General features: G+C 37.9%; 1 protein-coding gene across 9 annotated transcripts in view; it reads right to left on the bottom strand.

Annotated features, from left to right (window-relative positions):
* Nucleotides 1-20,983, bottom strand: part of DLG2 (discs large MAGUK scaffold protein 2) — a 2,233,668-nt gene extending 2,212,685 nt beyond the window's left edge. For 2 of the 9 annotated variants that reach the window (XM_070457179.1, XM_070457180.1), the window contains exons 1-2: nt 19,803-20,981; nt 2,161-2,292 (exon numbers count right to left, since the gene is read on the bottom strand). In XM_070457179.1, coding sequence (XP_070313280.1) covers nt 2,161-2,292; nt 19,803-19,821 — 151 coding nt within the window. In that variant the 5' untranslated portion in view covers nt 19,822-20,981. Of the gene's footprint in view, nt 1-2,160; nt 2,293-19,802 lie in introns of all 9 variants that reach the window. The other 7 variants (XM_070457181.1, XM_070457182.1, XM_070457186.1 and 4 more) reach the window with 6 other exon arrangements.
* Between the last annotated feature and the right edge of the window lie 40 nt (nt 20,984-21,023).

The following is a 21,023-nucleotide window of genomic DNA, read 5'->3' as shown; positions in this document are numbered from 1 at the left end:
TATGGAGACAGAATTCTGTGCTCAAAGATTATACCATCTAAGATAAGCTAGTGTTTGCATTTTCTTTTTTCAGCACATGATGGAAGACTACAAAAGAAGGATATTATTTCTTTTCAAAGTGATGCTTTTCATTTACTGAGAGAAGGCCTGGTTTCCTAGTCACCTGTAAATGTTACAGCACATTCTGCAATAACAGTATTTTGCCCTACTATATATTTGTATTGGATTTTCTGCACTATGAGTGCTTCCTATTTTCTTCAGTTGAGATTCATGAAAGGCATTATTTCAACATACTATCTGATTATCAGAATAATGGGTTAAAGCCACTATTTTCCATTATGTGCAACAAAAAAGAAGGGGAAGGGAAGTTGGTTCAAACAGAAAGCAAAATACCCAGCATAAATAATGCCCTATTTATCAATGGTTCCCTACTTATCCTTTTATAAAGATACAATCCCCTTCAGGATATACAGGGCTATGTAGTTTTCCTTTTTGGGTACTTAAAAAAAATGCACAGTGAAACCAATAAAATTCAATAGAAAATTATGTTACATTGTATAGCATCGCTCCACTCTTTGCAATCTGGTTTATTCCAAAATGACTTAAAAGACCAGCCAAAACAAATCTATCCTTTCAAAGCTGGGCATGAGGATTACTTACATAACAGCTTTTTACAGATTATCGTGACCTCTCATTTTATTAGAGAAATTCTAACTACACTACAGGCTTTCTGCCAAGATATTTATCACTCACTTAGAACAGTGGCAAAATACAACTCTTTGTCATTCGTCTTTTTATTCCTTGTGTAAGCATGCTGCACTGCCAAATGAATACATTATTCTAGTAGAATTATCTAAAGCATTCAACAATAGTCTTCCTAAATAAAGTTCTCAAAAACTCAATCAAAAGACATAGCCCAATCTTACCTCAGCACATCATATAAATCTATTTAGAGATATGGCCATGGTTAATGGTCTTAATAAAACTATTAATCTTTAACTGAGAAATCTGTTGCTTAAAAAATGGTCTCTAAAATACTAGTCTCTAATGACAGGGTTTATTTAAATTTTGTTAAGAGCCCATTTAGGTTCTTTTTATTTAATACCAACTAAGATGATTATAGTTATGTGCCTCATTAATTCTTAATAGCCATAAAAGAATATTTCAAAGAAATTAATCCACAGACAAAATAATCCTATAAAGATTTTACTATTTTTATTCAATAGACTGATTTTCAATTTTTCAAAAAGGAATGGTTTCTTAAATATAAACCACAGAGTTGCAGTTTTGTCAATAAGCATAAACATTCATTATAATAAAAACACAAATATTTTCAAGACTAATTTTCATAAATTCATGCTTTTAGTTTTTATATCAGTAACCATCAGACCTGGAAAAAGTAGTAATATCTAGTAGACTCAATTATTTCTTTAAAATATACTGTTTAAATCTAGCAAAATCTATAATTGAGTCCTTTTTAAAATTGTTGGTTGTTTTTGTTGGGGGGAGGTATTTGTATCTTTACTAGTTCAATTCTAAAAAAAGAATTAAAAATTATCTGCATAAATACAAAAATGCATGTATAAAGATATACAGAAATAAACCATAATTTCAAGAATAAACAGAAGGTTAAACATTATGTAGCTCAATTCATGAAAAACTGACAAAGTATTGAAATTTTTCAGTGTGAATCATGAGATTTTTTGAGAGAAGCAAAAAGATGAAAAATAGTGTTTTAAGTTTTGTCTTAAGAAGAAGGTAAGAGTAGAACTATAATCCTAACTGAATAGAATATGACCCATCACTTTTCATGTCAGGCAAGTCCTTCTCCAGAAGGAAGCAACTTCCTTCCCTAGCACATTTTTCCTCAATTTTTGAAATAAACTACTCCAGCTTTTTCCTGGGTTTACTTGTCTTCCTATACAAAACATTCTTTCAATACTTTTACTTTTATTAACATATACTTATTTCCATCTTATAGCAGTTCTTTTTTAGGATAAGCTGAAATAAGAAAATGAAAAAAAAATATTTTCTTCTACTTGGTATCAACAAAAATATTTCAGTTTCAAATTTGGTTAACATCAGGTTCTCTGACAACATTATTCAAACTATTAAGCCCAATTCTAATTATGAAAATAATGAATAATTTTAAATACTTACCTAGCAAAGCTTGGAATAAGCTGCTCTTAAAGATACCCATCACCTTTTTAACAGCATTTTTCAACTGCTGCTCCTCTGGTTTCCTTAATTTTTTGCAGTATTCTTCCAGTAATGACAAAGCTCGGTCAGTATCTGAAAAACATGATTTTAAAATTCGATCTTATGGTCTCAGAAAAACAGTAAGCTAATATTAAACTATTGTGTAGTGATATTCCTAATTTCATAACAGAATAATAACTAATCAGGAATTCCAGAAACTACCTTTAAAATTGATCATTACAATGAACTCGATTTTAAGAACCCACTTTTATTTCTATTGTCTTCCATAAGAATTTGCAACTATGAAATAAGGCAAAAGTCCAAATGGAATGCTGACCAGTTGATATTCACACAGTAGGATAAGGCTCTGTCAGAAAAACTGTCTTAAAACTGGTGACCTCCTACATGATAATGTCCAGATTCCTTAATGTAACCTTTGAGACCACCATCCCATGAGCTGTTTATAAGCTATATTTTCAGTCTTATTTCCCACTATATAATATTCTGTTAGTAAAGTAATGTTTAAATTCTCCAAGCTAGGCTTCAGCAATACGTGAACTATGAACTTCCAGATGGCCAAGCTGGTTTTAGAAAAAGCTGAGGAACCAGAGATCAAATTGCCAACATCTGATGGATCATCAAAAAAGCAGGAGAGTTCCAGAAAAACATCTATTTCTGCTTTATTGACTACACCAAAGCCTTCAACTGTGTGGATCACAATAAACTGTAGAAAATTCTGAAAGAGATGGAAATACCAGACCACCTGACCTGCCTCTTGAGAAACCTGAATGCAGGTCAGGAAGCAACAGTTAGAACCGGACATGGAACAACAGACTGGTTCCTAATAGGAAAAGAAGTACATCAAGGCTGTATATTGTCACCCTGCTTATTTAACTTATACGCAGAGTATATCATGAGAAACGCTGGGCTGGAGGAAGCACAAGCTGGAATCAAGATTGCCGGGAGAAATATCAATAATCTCAGATATGCAGATGATACCACCCTTATGGCAGAAAGTGAAAAAAAAAAACAAGAGCCTCGTGATGAAAGTGAAAGAGGAGAGTGAAAAAGTTGGCTTAAAGCTCAACATTCAGAAAACTAAGATCATGGCATTAAGTCCCATCACTTCATGGCAGATAGATGGGAAACAGGGGCAACAGTAGCTGATTTTATTTTTCTGGGCTCCAAAATCACTGCAGATGGTGACTGCAGCCATGAAATTAAAAGACTCCTTGGAAGGAAAGTTATGACCAACTTAGACAGCATATTAAAAAGCAGAGACATTACTTGGCCAACAAAGGTCCGTCTAGTCAAGGCTATGGTTTTTCCAGTGGTCATGTATGGACATGAGAGTTGAACTGTAAAGAAAGTTGAGCACCAAAGAATTGATGCTTTTGAATTATGGTGTTGGAGTAGACTCTTGAGAGTCCCTTGGACTGCAAGGAGACCCAACCAGTCCATCCTAAAGGAGATCAGACCTGACTGTTCATTGGTAGGACTGATGTTGAAGCTGAAACTCCAATACTTTGGCCACCTGATGAGAAGAGCTGACTCACTGGAAAAGACCCTGATGCTAGGAAAGATTGAGGACAGGAGAAGGGGATGACAGAGAATGAGATGGTTGGATGGCATCATTGACTCGATGGACATGGGTTTGGGTGGACTCCGGGAGTCATTGATGGACAGGGAGGCCTGGCGTGCTCAGCTTCATGGGGTCGCAAAGAGTCGGACACGACTGAGTGACGAAACTGACTGACCCCCTTCACACGTATACACACAGTGCCAAAGTCACAGTGGATTACTCATTTTCACTTTCCACTCCCCCCCACAACACACATACATACACATACACACTTTCTATACCTCTGCATTTTTCTTTGCTCCTCCTGCTTCCTGTATTGGAATATCCTCCCCCATACCACTCTCTCCTCCTTGAATTAGTGTGTTACATTGAAGTTTATTGTTATCTAAGTCTGGGTCTGAAACCTACTTGCTAGCTGACCTTCAATAAGTTACTTCACCTCTCTGAGCTTCTGTTTCCATACAGGTAGCAGGATTAAATTACAAAATGCTTAGTACAATATCTAGTGCATAGAAAGTAATCAAGAAGTCAACCAAAACCTTATCTTCCCTTAATCTGGACCTAACTCAAATGTTCTCTGGAGAAGGAAGTGGCAACCCACTCCAGTATTCCTGCCTGGAGAATTACATGGACAGGGGAACCTGGTGGAATATAGTCCATGGGGTTGCAAAGAGTTGGACACAACTGAGCGACCAACACACATTCACACACACACACAGAATCTCTCTATTCCATAAAACCATCTCTGACAATTGAAAGTAATCACTGTCACTCTTCTTCCAAACCATTTTGCCTACACAAATACTACAGGCATTCTTAATACACACTATTATACTATGGCTTCTTGAACTGCCCACTTAACAAAGTATTAGTTGCCCATACGACAAAATATCCCTGAAAAAGTCACCAAAGTGGCACTGTCTTTGTGTGTAGTAGGTGACAATTCTTTTTCTTTTTTCTTTTTGGAAGTTAGAAGACTCAATTTAGTTATTCCTAAATTAAGTTCTGTTTGAAGAATGTCAAGTCACATATTTTTAACCAATAATACTTATGTACATACACTGAGAATATAAAACACAACACTTCCTCAGACCTGAAAAGCATTATGAGAAAGGACGAGAGTCACCTTAACCAATGAACAACTACTGCCATCATCAACTTGCATTTTATAAACTTATGTTTAGAAAGCTTCTGAAGAAAGTGGCAACAAAGTTCAGACCACAATCTTAAATACTTCATTGATCATTTTCCTCTTTATATGATTTACATATTTTTTTATTTGTTCTGTTTGAGGAGTTCCTGTCTGAGGAACTTTTCATAGAGAAGGCACATCATGAAGTTTCTTATCAGTACCATCTTGGAAGAAAGCTGACTGGAATTACCACTGTTCAGTTGCTCAGCTCTGCCCAACTCTGCGCCCCCATGGACTGCAGCATGCCAGGCCTGGTTTTCCCAGTTTCATCCTTTGCTCAGATTCTGTCACGAGTAAGAGTTTTACCCCCAGTCAGTGTCACTTCCTTCAAAAGTCTCTTTCGGGATTCCTGGCACTTCTCCACCTGACCAGAGCTCTTCTCATGTTATCGTCTAATTTTTAATATGAGGAATCTTCATCAAAACTTACGTGATTTGAGATTCATTCTTTTTCTCCCAGCTTTACTGAGGTCAGATTGACAAATAAAAATTATATACAGTTAAGGTGTACAATAAAAGGTTTTGATATATGTATATACTGTGAAATTATTACCACAATCATTACCACAAAGACAACTGTCTGAATTTTAATAGCCTTTCCCCCTCAAATCTACCACTTTCACAGACTAAATATCAATTATAACAATAATTCATATTTTTCTACTGAACGTTCCAATTCTTTACCCCCTCAACCATCCTCAGCTGATGATCATGTTTTCTATTCTGTGGAAAATCAGCAGAGAACTTACACAAGCTCCTAATATCCACTAGGTCATCTGTAGCTACACCCCTATACTTTGCCTTCCCCATTACTATGGATAAAATATTTGTTTCTCTCTAATGCCAACTCCTCTACTTAAGCACCTAAGGCTATTTTCTTTTGCCTACTCAAGGACACTGCTTCATCATCAACTGTTTTCCTCTCCAATCCCTCCCTTCAGCATACAAATAAAACTGTAAGAGCAGTGATTTTTAAAAACCTTCCTTTACCCTTAATTCCTCTCCAACTAACTGCTGGCCCCAGTTCTCTGTTCCCTGCCATAGCAAAACTCCTTGGAATGCTGTCTACACTTCCTTTGCTTTCATTCTTTCTTATTGTTGCTGTTGTTCAGTTGCTAAGTCGTGTCCGACTCTTTGCAACCCCACTGACTGCAGCATACCATGATAGCATTCCCATAATCACATCTACAGACATAAGTCACTAGGTAAAGGGACTTTAACTAATTCCTTCAACACATTATTTATTGAGCGACTACCCAGGGAAGACACTATTGATTAAAAGTATCTAGATGGCCTCTAAACCAACAGAGTTTATGTCTCTCATCTCTGTACGAGAAAAATCCAACACATAAAACAAGGTGGCAAAATATAATAAAAATGGTCAAATATGGTCAAGTTTGTGCATGCCAGCATCTAATGCTGGAATTGTGGTTGCCTTTTCAAGTTTCTTTTTGATATCAATAATGATCACCATCTGGTGTTAATTCCATTTCTGATTAAATTCTTGTTTCTGATTAACAAAAGCTTGAATGTGAAGGTAATAAAAAACTACATACCTATACAAAGATGATAAATAAAGAAAACAAAAGATAACAAGGATCTTGTTGTATAAGTCAAAGATCCCTAACCAGATATTGAATAAAATGGAAGGCTGAGAATTACCCAGGTTGGGACTAATACCTTGACTGCTGTTCAAATTAAACCAGGTATAAATGGAGTTTTTTTTTTTCACCTGAACTGCCAATATAATGATCTCAATTATCTTATTTTCTCTGTTAAAGGAAATCTGTATTCATATGACTCCAGAGTCTACTGAAAGGACAAAACTAAACGTGGAATACCTGAAGCCAGATACAGAAGGAAATAACAGGGAAGTCATTTTAAATAAAAATTTCAGATGAAATATGCAATCCAAAGGATATAGTGAATGTTACATAATTGGAATTATAGGTAATCATGTGTCTGTTAATTAAAGTTCAACTCTCATCTTTGGTTTAAGAACAGTATTGCCAAAAAGTCATAATATGGGATAGGTGATTTAATTTGAAACAGCAATATTGCTAACATGAACTTTTAGATAGGGAAAAGACAACATAAAATTATTTGCCACAACTAAGAATTATAGAACATGTGATGGTATTGTTCAGAAAACTAAGATCAACATATAGTAGAGAGAATGGTAAACTAAATACATAAATCATTTCAAATCTTGAAATTCCTTTAAATACAATCCGACTGCAATACAGGATACCTGGGTTTGATCTCTGGGTTGGGAAGATTCCCTAGAGATGGGAAAAGCTGCCCACTCCAGTATTCTGGCCTGGAGAATTCCACAGACTGTATAGTCCATGGGGTCGCAAAGAGCCAGACGCGACTGAGTGACTTTCACATTCACAGTTTAGAAAGAACTTTTCCATGCATTATCTGATTCCCACCACTCAGAAATTATATTGCCTCTTATACATGAAACTGGGGCTCCCCTGGTGGCTCAGATGGTAAAGAATCTGCCTCCCATGCAGGACACCTAGGTTCGATCCCTGGGTCAGGAAGATCCCCTGAAAAATGGCATGGCAACCCATTCCAGTATTCTTGCCTGGAGAACTCCATGGACAGAGGAGCCTGGCAGGCTATAATCTATGGGGTCACAAAGAGTCGGACATAACTGAGGGACTAACATACATGCAGGCATAAAACTGAAATTCATCAGTGACTTGCCCAAGATCACAGAATCACTGAAAAACAAACTTGGAGCCTAATCCTAAAGTGCTTGATTCTGAGTGCTCTCTCCATCGGTTCAGTGCAGTCCAATCGCTCAGCCGTGCCCGACTCTTTGCGACCCCAGGAATCGCAGCATGCTAGGCCTCCCTGTCCATCACCAACTCCGGACCAAACTCATGCCCATCGAGTCAGTGATGCCATCCAGCCATTTCATCTTCTGTCGTCCCCTTCTCCTCCCGCCCCCAACCCCTCCCAGCATCAGGGTCTTTTCCAGCGTGTCAACTCTTCACATCAGTTGGCCAAAGTATTGGAGTTTCAGCTTCAGCATCAGTCCTTCCAATGAACACCCAGGACTGATCTCCTTTAGGATGGACTGGTTGGATCTCCTTGCAGTCCAAGGGACTTTCAAGAGTCTTCTCCAACACCATAGTTCAAAAGCATCAATTTTTCGGCGCTCAGCATAGTACCACCCTTAATCCTCCAGAAACAGTTGAGCATATCTCTATGGGGGGAAAAAAAAAAACTTGACCAATCAGACATAATTTTATCACTGAATTTTAGAATCTAGGGTTATAAGTTGAATCTCTATTTTTCACATGTGTTTCTCAATATAAAATTATATTCATAACATAAATTTAAATGGTCCTACCTTTAAAATCTAATAGAGATACTAAGTTCTTTTATTCAGTAATCAAATATTTATCTTACAATGCTCTAGACTTTAGTTGCTCAATACTAAAAAAGAAGAAATGCAAATCAAAACCACAATGAGGTACCATTACACGCCAGTCAGGATGGCTGCTATCCAAAAGTCTACAAGCAATAAATGCTGGAGAGGGTGTGGAGAAAAGGGAACCCTCTTACACTGTTGGTGGGAATGCAAACTAGTACAGCCACTATGGAGAACAGTGTGGAGATTTCTTTAAAAACTGGAAATAGAACTGCCATATGACCCAGCAATCCCACTTCTGGGCATACACACCAAGGAAACCAGATCTGAAAGAGACACGTGTACCCCAATGTTCATCGCAGCACTGTTTATAATAGCCAGGACAGGGAAGCAATCTAGACGCCCATCAGCAGACGAATAGAAAAGGAAGCTATGGTACATATACACCATGGAATATCACTCAGCTGTTAAAAAGAATCCATTTGAATCAGTTCTAATGAGATGGATGAAACTGGAGCCCATTATAGAGTGAAGTAAGCCAGAAAGATAAAGACCATTACAGCATACTAACACATATATATGGAATTTAGAAAGATGGTAATGATAACCCTATATGCAAAACAGAAAAAGAGACACTGAGGTACAGAACAGACTTTTGGACTCTGTGGGAGAAGGTGAGGGTGGGATGTTTCGAGAGAACAGTGTGTATATTATCTATAGTGAAACAGATCACCAGCCCAGGTGGGATGCATGAGACAAGTGCTCGGGCCTGGTGCACTGGGAAGACCCAGAGGAATCGGGTCGAGAGGGAGGTGAGAGGGGGGATCGGGATGGGGAATACATGTAACTCCATGGCTGATTCATGTCAATGTATGACAAAACCCACTGCAATGTTGTGAAGTAATTGGCCTCCAACTAATAAAAATAAATGAAGAAAAAAAATATTAAAAAAGATAAATATTCTACCCTCTCAGGGATGTCTTCTGTCTGAAGGCAAAGATAATTAAGCAGAAAATTTAAACAAAGTAAAAGATTGAACAGAGTGTGGTCATGCTATGATGAGGTACCAGATGCCAAGAGAAGAGAGAAGTAAATTGATACTGTCAGGCGAGTTCATGTTCCTTGGTTTTTGTCTTGTCACAACAAAGATATGGAGTGACGGACATTAAAGCCCCCCTCAGCATGTCACAGCTTTCAGGTCTTGGACAGACCGTGTTATAGCTCTCAGGCCTCGAACGGACCGTGTTAAAGCTCTTAGATAAATCAGTGTTACAGCTCAGTGTTACAGCTCTATTTTATTTAAATAATAGCCAGAAAATCCATCTTTGAGGTGTGAGGGCATGTTGATCCAAAAATGCAAAGAGAAGAGTGCCCCAGCACGCACGGGAGAGAGAGAGAGATAGACAGCTCTGGCTCCTCTTTTTATATGTTTTTCTCTCCCTGGGCCTGTCCTATGTAAACTGGGCCAGCCAGGAGTGCTGTTTATTTTATCTGGGGTTCTCACTCCAGTCCTCGGACCTTCCTTTGTTCTATTTTCTGGGCTTTTCCCTTTCAGGTCTTTTAGCCACCGCCATTCTGGACTCCTTTTCCCTATTCTAACTACCTATCAATACCATACAGATCACACTATTTGGCCTTTTCCTGAAGAAGGAATAAGAAGCCATGGAAAATTTTTTAATAAAGATGAGCAAGACCATTTTTAAAGTTTTATAAAGATCATTTTAACTACAGTATGCTATGTATCAATTGAAAAAAGAATGACAGTTTCCCCCCTCTCACGCCATCTGAAGTGACTATATGCAACACTGAACAGTTTTTGATCATTACTTATATGCCATTATGAGAAGCAAATTAGAAAAAAATTTTTGTGGCCAAGCCATGCAGCGTACAGGATCTTATTTCCCTGACCAGGGACTGAACCTATGTCCCATGCACTGCAAGCTTAGAGTCTTAACCACTGAACCATCAGGGAAGTTCCTCAAATAAAAGTGTGTGTGTCACCAGTCAGGATGGCTGCTATCCAAAAGTCTACAAGCAATAAATGCTGGAGAGTGTGTGGAGAAAAGGGAACCCTCTTACACTGTTGGTGGGAATGCAAACTAGTACAGCCACTATGGAAAACAGTGTGGAGATTTCTTAAAAAACTGGAAATAGAACTGCCATATGACCCAGAAATACCACTTCTGGGCATACACACCGAGGAAACCAGATCTGAAAGAGACTCGTGCACCCCAATGTTCATTGCAGCACTGTTTATAATAGCCAGGACATGGAAGCAACCTAGATGCCCATCAGCAGATGAATGGATAAGGAAGCTGTGGTACATATACACCATGGAATATCACTCAGCCATTAAAAAGAATTCATTTGAATCAGTTCTAATAAGATGGATGAAACTAGAGCCCATTATACAGAGTGAAGTAAGCCAGAAAGATAAAGACCATTACAGCATACTAACACATATATATGGAATTTAGAAAGATGGTAATGATAACCCTATATGCAAAACAGAAAAAGAGACACAGATGTACAGAACAGACTTTTGGACTCTGTGGGAGAAGGTGAGGGTGGGATGTTTCAAGAGAACAGCATCAAAACATGTATATTATCTAGGGTGAAACAGATCACCAGCCCAGGTTGGATGCATGAGACAAGTGCTCGGACCTGGTGCACTGGGAAGACCCAGAGGGATGGGGTGGAGAGGGAGGTGGGAGGGGGGACCGGGATGGGGAATACATGTAAATCCATGGCTAATTCATTTCAATGTATGACAAAAACCACTACAATATTGTAAAGTAATTAGCCTCCAACTAATAAAAATAAATGAAAAAAAAAAAAAAGAAAAACCCTAATTCTTACATGTGAGTTCTAGTTTCTGGATGGTTAGAGTAAGCTTGCTCCTTTTTCTCATGGAAAAAATTTTCAGAAAAAAAAAAAAAGTGTGTGTGTATATTTCTTTGGGGAAGTATATATGCTTAATTCTTACTGTTAACATTATCATTTTTGTTATTTTGTAAATTAAGAATCTGTTGTTGTTGTTTGGTAGCTGCTGCTGCTGCTAAGTCACTTCAGTCGTGTCCGACCCTGTGCGACCCCATAGATGGCAGCCCACCAGACTCCCCCGTCCCTGGGATTCTGCAGGCAAAAACACTGGAGTGGGTTGCCATTTCCTTCTCCAGTGCATGAAAGTGAAAAGTGAAAGTGAAATTGCTCACTCATGTCCAACTCTTAGCGACCCCATGGACCACAGCCTACCAGGCTCCTCCCTCCATGGGATTTTCCAGGCAACAGTACTGCAGTGGGGTGCCATTGCCTTCTCCATGTTTGGTAGCTAGATCTTGTCCAAATCTTTGCAACCCCATGGACTATAGCCCACCAGGCTCCTCTTTCCATGGAATTTCCCAGGCAAGAATACTGGGAGTGGGTTGCCATTTCTTTCTCCAATGGAGCTTCCCAATCCATGGATAGAATTTGACTCTCCTGCACTGGCAGGCAGATTCTTTACCACTGAGCCACCAGGGAATCCCATATAAAGGATAGTCATATGAAAATAATAAAATGATGAATACTCATGTGAAAACACTAAAATGATGAATGCCAACAGAAAAGTTATCCTGATACTAGGCCTTTAAAAAGATGCTTTAATATAGAAACATAAAGCCCAAGGTGATAAAAACAAAGGTATCATTTAATTACTAATAAAATTAGCTAGCCTTTGTTGAGTAATGCTAAGTATTCTGCATGGATCACCTTATTTAATCTTCCCAAGTACCCCCAAGAAATACACATTCCTCAAATAAGGAAACAAACTGAGAAACGAAGTAACTTCATTTCTTCCAAGGTGACATAACCAGTTAAGTGCTGGAACCAGGACAAAAACCATGGTCCATCTGGCACCAAAGCCCATGCTTTCAAGTATTATACCATACTGAAATTCAACTTACTGGGAAAGGATCACAGTATTTCTTTTTTCTGTAATTGTCCTTTTTTCTGTAATTATACTTTACTCCTCCCCCTAACATTTTTTAAATATACTTCAACAAGCACCTGTTGATAAGACTCTCCCCTACTGACACAAAAAGGTATTAAACTAAAATGGTGAATTTATGTTGCCACCTTTCAGGTAAGTCCTTCTTTCAGCTTTTCTATAGAATTATTGAAGAGAAAATGAGAAAAGTATAAGCTTAAAATAGTAACAAATAGAAAAGACAGCAAACTGCATCTTCAGCGGAATACTAAAAAATGCCTTGTTCCAGTTGTAACAAACTAGAAAACAAAAGATGAAAAAAACAGAAAAAACTTGAAATTTAAATTGTGGGGAAAATGTATGGCCAGACTTAATGTGGATCAAAAGATTGCAATCATTTTGTAAATACTGAATGGTTTAAATTACTTTAGCAATGTTGAAAGATAAGAAATAACTCGTAAGAACATTATCCTAGTCTATCAAAAAGTAGAAAGCATATTGTGGCACTTCTTTTCTGTAACCAGATGTGTACCTGCCACATCTGGGCAGGTTCACTCCAGGCAGCTGGACCCAGATAACTGATGCAAAGAGATTCTGACTCTGAACACAGCTTTTCTCTTGCTTGGAACAAAAAGAAAAGGTACTTTGCTAAGCATTTGTAGCACTTCCCTATTCTCAAAACAATTTTCACATGGGCTAGGTATTTTTATTTGATTGTCTCAAGAATCCTAGGAGTATTACTAGGTGTGTGTGTATTCAGTTGCTCAGTCGTGTCTGACTCTTTGCGACCCCAGGAACTGCAGCTCCCCAAGCTCCTCTGTCCATGGAATTTTCCAGGCACGAACACTGGAGTGAGCTGCATTTCCTTTTCCAGGGGATCTTCCCGACCCAGGGATCAAACCCATTGCATCTCCTGAATTGACAGGCAGAGTGTTTACCACTGTGCCATCTGGGAAGCCCCTCGGGTATTATTTGTGGCAGTTACAACTTAAGATGAGAAGTTTGAAGCTCAACCTGTTGACTTTCAGACAACATATCCAGCTGATGGAAAAGGTAGGATTCCATCCCAGGGCTCTCCTCCACTGCACTAAGGCACTGTTCAGTGGATCTAAGAGCACCAGACTGACACAGTGCAAGAACAATGGATAAGCTTCCTGTCCTAATTCTATCACTAACTTTATTTTATAAAAGAAAAGTTCATATACGTTATCTTATTCGATGAGGAAAAGAAACAACATATTATTAATGTTGTTTCAGAAAAGGAAACTGAGGTTCGGAAAGATTACCTGATTTTCACAAGGTCACCTGGTGGCACTGTCATAAGAAGGCATGTGAAGCAGCACACAAGGGAGACGCGTACTTTGAGATGTTAATTTTTTCTCTCCCTACATGTTCCCATTTCCTTTCTTTTCCTTCAAGCTGGTGACTGATTTTGTATTGTATTGCCCCAGGAGAGGTATGTACTAGGACAGAAAACCAAAGGAATTTTATAGTTATTCCAGTTTTCCTTTCCAAAAGCCTAAACCCTCTGAATAAAAGAAGAGTTTGTTTCAGAGATCAAAGAGATTCTCAGGTACATGCAGAGAGAGGAACATCTTCCAGTCCCTCCCCAGTCTAGGAAAAAATTTTCTCAGCTGAAAAGTAAGAGAAGTTTTTGGAACCCAAGGCAGCAGGTATCTAGGCTGTTTCCTGGCAGCACTGCCTGAGAGACAGAAAGACCCCAGAGAGGAAAAGCAACATTATGCAGCTAGGCAAATAGAAACAGAAATTCTGCAGGGGAGCGGGTTGGATGTTAAATCCATGTCTTGGAAGTAGCAATTGTTGCTAGACCAGAAAGAACTATCTAGACAAAACAACTCATGACTCAGAGATAAACTGTTACACTCAGATGATCAATGACCAGAATATACCCCATGCCAGATGGAGCCCTACCATAACCCCAGGAAAGAGAGAAAATCTCAAAAAGGATTGGAGTGATTCTGCCCATAACTTAGGAATTTTTTTTAAGAGTCAGAAACAAAGCTGAGCTGTGGAATTGAAGATATTTCTGACACACCTAAATCTATAGAATGAGAGTCCTGGTCAATGATTATCTAATCTTGTCCCCTCTTCTGGAAGCCAGGTCTTCTAAGCCAGGCCTAGGTTTCTCCCACAGCGTCACTGCAACTGATGATGATGGAGGACATGGTTCAAAGAAATGAACATGAAACGCAACACTGAAACTGCCTCTTTCCCTAACAGTCCCCCAACAAATTTTAAGCATCATAAAGTCAGACTGAATACCATTTGCCACTGCAAAACATACACCTAGCACAGTGCCTGGTATTAACAGGCACTCAATAAATCTCTGTTGAATGGATAAGTGATTGAATAATTAAATGGAAGGAAAGCTATTTCCTTAAATACGTACACAAGTTTACCTTCTAAAATAAAATTTTAGTTTATTATCTATATGGTATTTTAAATAGAACAGGACTTACCAGGATTATTTCAGGTCTCACCACACATTCAATGATAAAGATGTCATAGCTCTCCAAAATGACTGACACCATACAGACCCCTCAGAGCCTTGTGCTAACAGACTTAGGGCCTTAATGGCTGGTAAGATGTGCCATCAGGAGAAATAGGATACACAATCTTACTCATAATCTTTGTAAGTTTTAACTTAATAATTTATTTTCACAGGATTTGCTACTTCATAATACATCATTTCCACTTGAATCTTAAATCCTAAAACAAATGAGGTCAGGAAAAATGTTTCATAATGGAGGTGATTGGGCCATAATTCTTGAAATAGCTTTGAAAAACTAAAAACTAAACCTATGCAGAAAGCTTACTACCTGGAATTCAGAACGACTGACTGGACAGAAGAGACTGGGTAAAACTCATGATCCTTTGCTGACCAAGCAACCTGCATTGAGGATACAGAGAACTCGTGCCTGGACTGCTACAAATTCCTGAGCAGGAATTATAGCCGGGGGACAGGTCCTCTTGCCCCAGTTAAAAAAAAAAAAAAAAAAGATTTTATGTACATCAGCATTATACTAAAAACATATCTGTTTTGTAACCACTAGTGTGGCTACATGGTAAATATTAAGAAATAAAAGAATATAATGAGAGTATATAATTAAGAAAGAGGAAAGAAGATTCTTAGAGTTTATGGAATGTATTGTTACAGAAGAGTGAATTTGGCAAAGGCATAAATGAGTGAAACATCTCAATTCAATGTTTTAAAAGTCCAATATTTTGTGTACATCTTCTCATTGACTAGACGTTTCTATCCAAAGATGTAACCAACCAGAGGCCTCAAAGAAAGATCAAATACTCAAAAAAAAAGAAAGAAAGAAAGAAAGATCAAATACTCTATCATGAAGGAGCACTAGGACAGTTTCCCAAAAACCTAACAGCTCCAATAGTGTATGGTATCAATTTATTAGCATATCATCTGCAACTTTCCCTATACATAAGAACCACAAAATAAATTCATTTAACAATAATTTTAGCACCATGCCTATGGTCTGCTTCATTACGTACTCCCAATCAGTACTTTACAGAGTATTCTTCTATTTTTCTCTCCAGAATGATCTCTTATCATTCCAAGATGCCTCCTGGATTGATAAGTATTTTCCAACATCAAGAATCTGTGGCTTCATGACTTTTAACAATTCTCTCAACTAAGGTCAAGATGACCCTTTTGTGTCAAGATGACCCTTTTGAAGGATTTCAAATTTAAGAAAATCTTTAAGAAGTTATCTTATTTTAATTTACAGAAATTACAAAAGTCTGAAAACTGCCTTTTCCCAACCCTCTCTGGGAAGATTTGGGGCTTAACTCTTGAATTCTACTAGCTTGGAAAAAGAAAAAACATCAAATTTTTCTGAAATGGAAAAAGCATCTGGATATAATCCTGGTATGGCAAACACAAAAATTCAAACAAAAACTTGGTGAAGTATATACAAAAGGGATAAAATAGCTACTCAGGTAAAGCCGAAAATTTTAGTTACATATTTTCCCCTTTTCAGAGAATCTGAAAAACTTATTTTAATAATTGAAGAAAAGCTAGAGACAGAAAAAGAGTATGCCCAGATTATTATTGTTGTTGTTGTTTAGTTGCTAAGTCATGTCCAACTCCTTTGCGAGGCCATGGACTGTAGCCCACCAGGCTCCTCTGTCCATGGGCTTTCCCAGGTAAGAATACTGGAGGGGGTTGCCATTTCCTTCTCCAAGGGATCTTCCTGACCCAGGGATCGAACCCCCGTCTCCAGCATTGGCAGGCAGATTCTTTACCACTGAACCACCAGGGAAGCCCATACCCAGATAGTGAAAGGCAAATATAAAATAGTGAGATCCTACAAAAAAGAAGCCACAAAGTACAGGAAACAAGTAAGAAAATTTTAACTGAGGAGACAATAAACTTAAGAGTTATATAAGTTTCCTTCCTAGAAGGAGGGGAAAGAAGAAAAACAGAAATGACACTTTTATGAAGTATACAGTCAACCAATAGGAAAGAGTGTAAGCCCAGGAAAACAATCTCAATTTCAAGAATGCCCATATGATACATAGCAATATCATGTCTTAGGATTCCAATTACACAACATTCTTCAACTTCCTTTTAAAAGAACAATGTCTAAACAGAGAATTATGAAAATGATCATGTTTCAAGTTTCACTAGATAGCATACATACTCTATTACATCACTAAGAACAGTTGCAAAAGAAGTCAAAGGAAATAAAATGTCATGTATATTAATTAGATAGACTTCTATACCAATTTAAAAGAAGCACAGAATAGCACAATATTTTAAAAACAGAGAAACTAAATAAGCATCAGTCTCAAAGTATTAAAAGCACTGATTTTTTTCCCCACATGTTTAATGACAATAGAGAAAAAATTGCTCAAAAAATGTACTGCAATGTACTAAAAAATTCTGTTGAAACGTAATTTATCATTAAAAAAGCAGCTTTCTGCAAAAAGCATGGGGGAGAACACAGCTATCATTAATTTTTATTTCTTGCATCAATCTAACATGAAATCAGATCAATTCATAAGTCTTTCTGAAATAGCCCCTTACTATACATCATGATCTTGCATCACATCAGAGAATGCTGATACAACTTATCTTGGATCAGCCCTGATTTTCAGAATTTAAAATAGGTCAAAGATATCAAAAAGGCTTAGCTGGGAGCAAATCAAATTACTACAGTAGAAAAAAAGAATTCTGAACGAAAAGCAATTGTTAGGAGAAAAATATCTCTGAAGAAGAAATGACATGTTGTTGATAAAACGGAAATCTATAAAAATGTGAAGCAAGTGAGTGGAAGATGTAGTTAAGTAATGTCATAAAACAAACCAGCAGTGAATATAGGGGTTTGAGATACAGTAGCTTTGGCTTATCTAAGAACAGTCAAGAATGGTCCAGGAGTTAAGAATGCTTCTACTTGCAGGGGCATGGGTCCAATCCTTGATCAGGGAACGGCAAAAAAAAAAAGAAAAGAAAAATGTACTTAGTGAGACGTCACACCCGTTCCCACTTCCCACCATGGTTCACATTACCAATCAGAGAAACCACTCTCTACTTTCACAATAACATACAAAATATTTAACAAGTGAAAAATCTGTCTTATGAAATTTTCTTATTGTAGTAAGAATATATTCAACAATGTATAAACATATGGTTCTGTGAGGATAGTTATTGCTTAAAGTTATTGCTTAAAATTGACAGAGGACTGTGCTCCCTGCAGAAATCTAGGTTATACTTTCAAGTATTTTTTTATGTATGTTATAGAACAGTACAGACAGTAAGCTTAGCTAATTAAAAATATAAGATACATGTCATAACTTGTTTGGTTAGTGGTCTATAGTATTTTAAAATATATATCTTAGTACTAACAGTTTTAAGAGAAGAGAAAGGGAGGAAAGAAGAGAAAAGGAGGAAGGAAATAAATTATTTCTCCTAAAGTACGGTTTTCAATAATGTATCAGCAATTTTTATAACCTCCTTTAAAGGTAGGAACTTTTAACAAACTCAGTCTGCTGAGTTTAGAAACCTTAAGTTCACCCTGATTAGTTAAGTTTTACCTAGAACATCAATGCCCTTCCTCATCTCTCTTCCCAGATACCTTTTCATCCCTCTCATTCTCCACACACACCACACACACACACAGTGTTTTAATTCAATTACTAGTTTAAAACAAATCCAAAAGGGACACTAACTATAGCACAATAAATGGTAGAAAGAATAAAAATACCCTGCATGCCAAATAAATCAAAGAGACATAATATTTACTGGCTACATTCCCCAAACCATCCTGGTTCCAAATAAACCAATGGTGTCAGGTCTGGGCAGAAGTAGCTCCAAAACTTCGTGGAGAGTTTACTTCTCTCAGTAATTCTGGAGGAGAGCAGGAGGTGGAAACAAGCCCAGTCTTAAAATCCCAGTGTACTAGATGTCTAGGCACGTTTCAGAGGTATTATATATCATTGCCCATCTCCAGAGACACCAATTGGATAAAGAATCTGACTCTAAGTTTCCTCAATGCAACTTCCAAATCCACAGGTATGATTAAACATACCGATTAACCTTCACCCGAAGCTTTAGTTTCAGACTGCAGGAACTCCCATAACTGGTCAACATTTGGATCTACACTAGTCTACTACAGTGGAGTTCAAGAGTGTTGATACAAATGTTAGTTTAAAACTCTTTAAAAAGAAAAAAAAACTATTTTATAGTCAATTTGGTCTTCTATACCACGTCAAAAAAAAAAAAAAACTAGGTTCACAAGGATCCTTAGAAGTAAGGTTCACCTGGGGTAGATATAGGCTGAAGAGAATCCCAAAGTGTATGTACGATACTTCAGCAACTCACCAGATCTTCATCAACTGGTGGGGGAGGAGTCCAGTGTTTACCTCATTTGGGGAATTTGCCAGTACTGTTATTGGATAATGCATACACAGCAGTTATCAAAGTTGTGCTTTGCCACAAAAGGGAAGACTTAACACCAGAGTAAATCTAAACATAAAATTATTCTTAATCAAAAGATAACCTACAATTGTGTACACTGCAAGCAACTTTGTTATCTTTTACAACTATGTAATTCACTTAATAAATATTTAAGCCATAAAGAAGAGCTGCACTGTGCATGTTTCTTTTTTAAAGACCATGTAAAAGTTATCTTTAACAAGCTAAGAAAACAAGGGAAAGAAAGTCCCAAACCTATGGTATCAAATTTACGCTGATTACAAAATGGTGATTTAGACCACCTGATCTGGAAACCACAAATGTCTATAATTAAATAGGGCAGCCCTGCTTCACTCTTTCAGCAAAACAGTCTCACTGAATGATGCACCACAGAAAAGACATTATTATAAGAACTACAGCCCAAACAAAACTTTACTCTCAAATGGAATATAATTTAAACTGCAAATACCAGAACCAAGAAAAAGGAAAAACATATACAGGAAACCTCATAGCCCACCTTTCTTCTTGACTGGCATTCTTGGGTCTTTCCAGTGCCACAGGATTCAAGAACTCTTTTCAGGTCTCAACTTGATCCAGCTGGATGGAGGCCAAGGGCCAGGTAACTGTTGCAAACCCCTTGGCTGTTTGAAATCCAGGCTGTCTTCTCTTTCAAATAAAGAAAAAATGATGTATTTTTTCCCACAAACTTTGACAGTGCCCAAGGAGTTTAAAGAAAAATAGCTTTTGAGTTTTTCAAGTTTTTCAATGCTTCCAAAATAGTTACTCTGTTTAAAAAGAAAATTATTGTAAGCATAGAAAACATTATTAAAACTCCTCCTCAAGCAGCAATCTTTGGAGTTCAATGACTAACTCAATTAAGGCACAAAAAAAATTTACACAGCTGTCTCATTACTCAACACATGATCAAAGATGAACTGGTTGGTGATAAAGACCCTCAAATTCTTTAGAGAAAAATTTAAAACCCTTACCTCCCCAAAAATAATTTTTAAAACCTCTCTAATGGTCTCTAAAAAACGTGGGGTGAGTTTGGACAGTTTTCTGGGGGCAGAACCCAGACTGAAAGGCCCTTTTCTATTTACTGGACCTGAAGTTCCGGATCTCACCCCCTCAGTGAGACAGGATCCAGCTTGCTGTCACTTTCATTTTTTTTTTTCTTCTGTGCTCTCCAAGCCCCTCAGGCTTGATCCTTAATGCCCCTCTGATTCTGATCCTCCCGTGTATTAACAGAGAGGATTGAAAAGAAGGAAAGCAATCCCTTGGCATGGAGACATTAAAGTGACAGAGCTACTCAATGGGCACTTGATGCAGGATGAGTTGGCGAAGATTTCTTCACACTGGAGTCAGTCAAATCATGCCATCTCTTCGCATCCAGACAGCTCCCTATCCGGCGAGGAAAAACACTGAGACTGCTCGAGACAAGTCAGACCTTCCCCCAAAGGTGTTTTCTCAGACGCTGGAGTAGTATTAGGCATGTGAGCATAAGCTGGGCAAACGGTTCGCGGTTTCCTAAATTGGAGAGAGTTCGGCTGCGTGGCTTCCACATCCACCTTTTTTCTCTCGGTCTCTCTCCAAACTACCCACCTTCCTTTCGCAGAAAAGACCAGAAATCCCTCTGCTACCGCTGGCCACCCCTCTGCCCACACCCCGTTCTTATAAAGATGAGCACAGAAACGTCCCGCACCCCTCCACGCGATGGAGTGTTTCCTCAGGCAGGAGA

This window comes from Odocoileus virginianus, chromosome 28 (genome assembly GCF_023699985.2).
Source record: "Odocoileus virginianus isolate 20LAN1187 ecotype Illinois chromosome 28, Ovbor_1.2, whole genome shotgun sequence".
NCBI lineage: Eukaryota > Metazoa > Chordata > Mammalia > Artiodactyla > Cervidae > Odocoileus > Odocoileus virginianus.
This window is presented reverse-complemented; position numbering and strand designations above follow the sequence as displayed.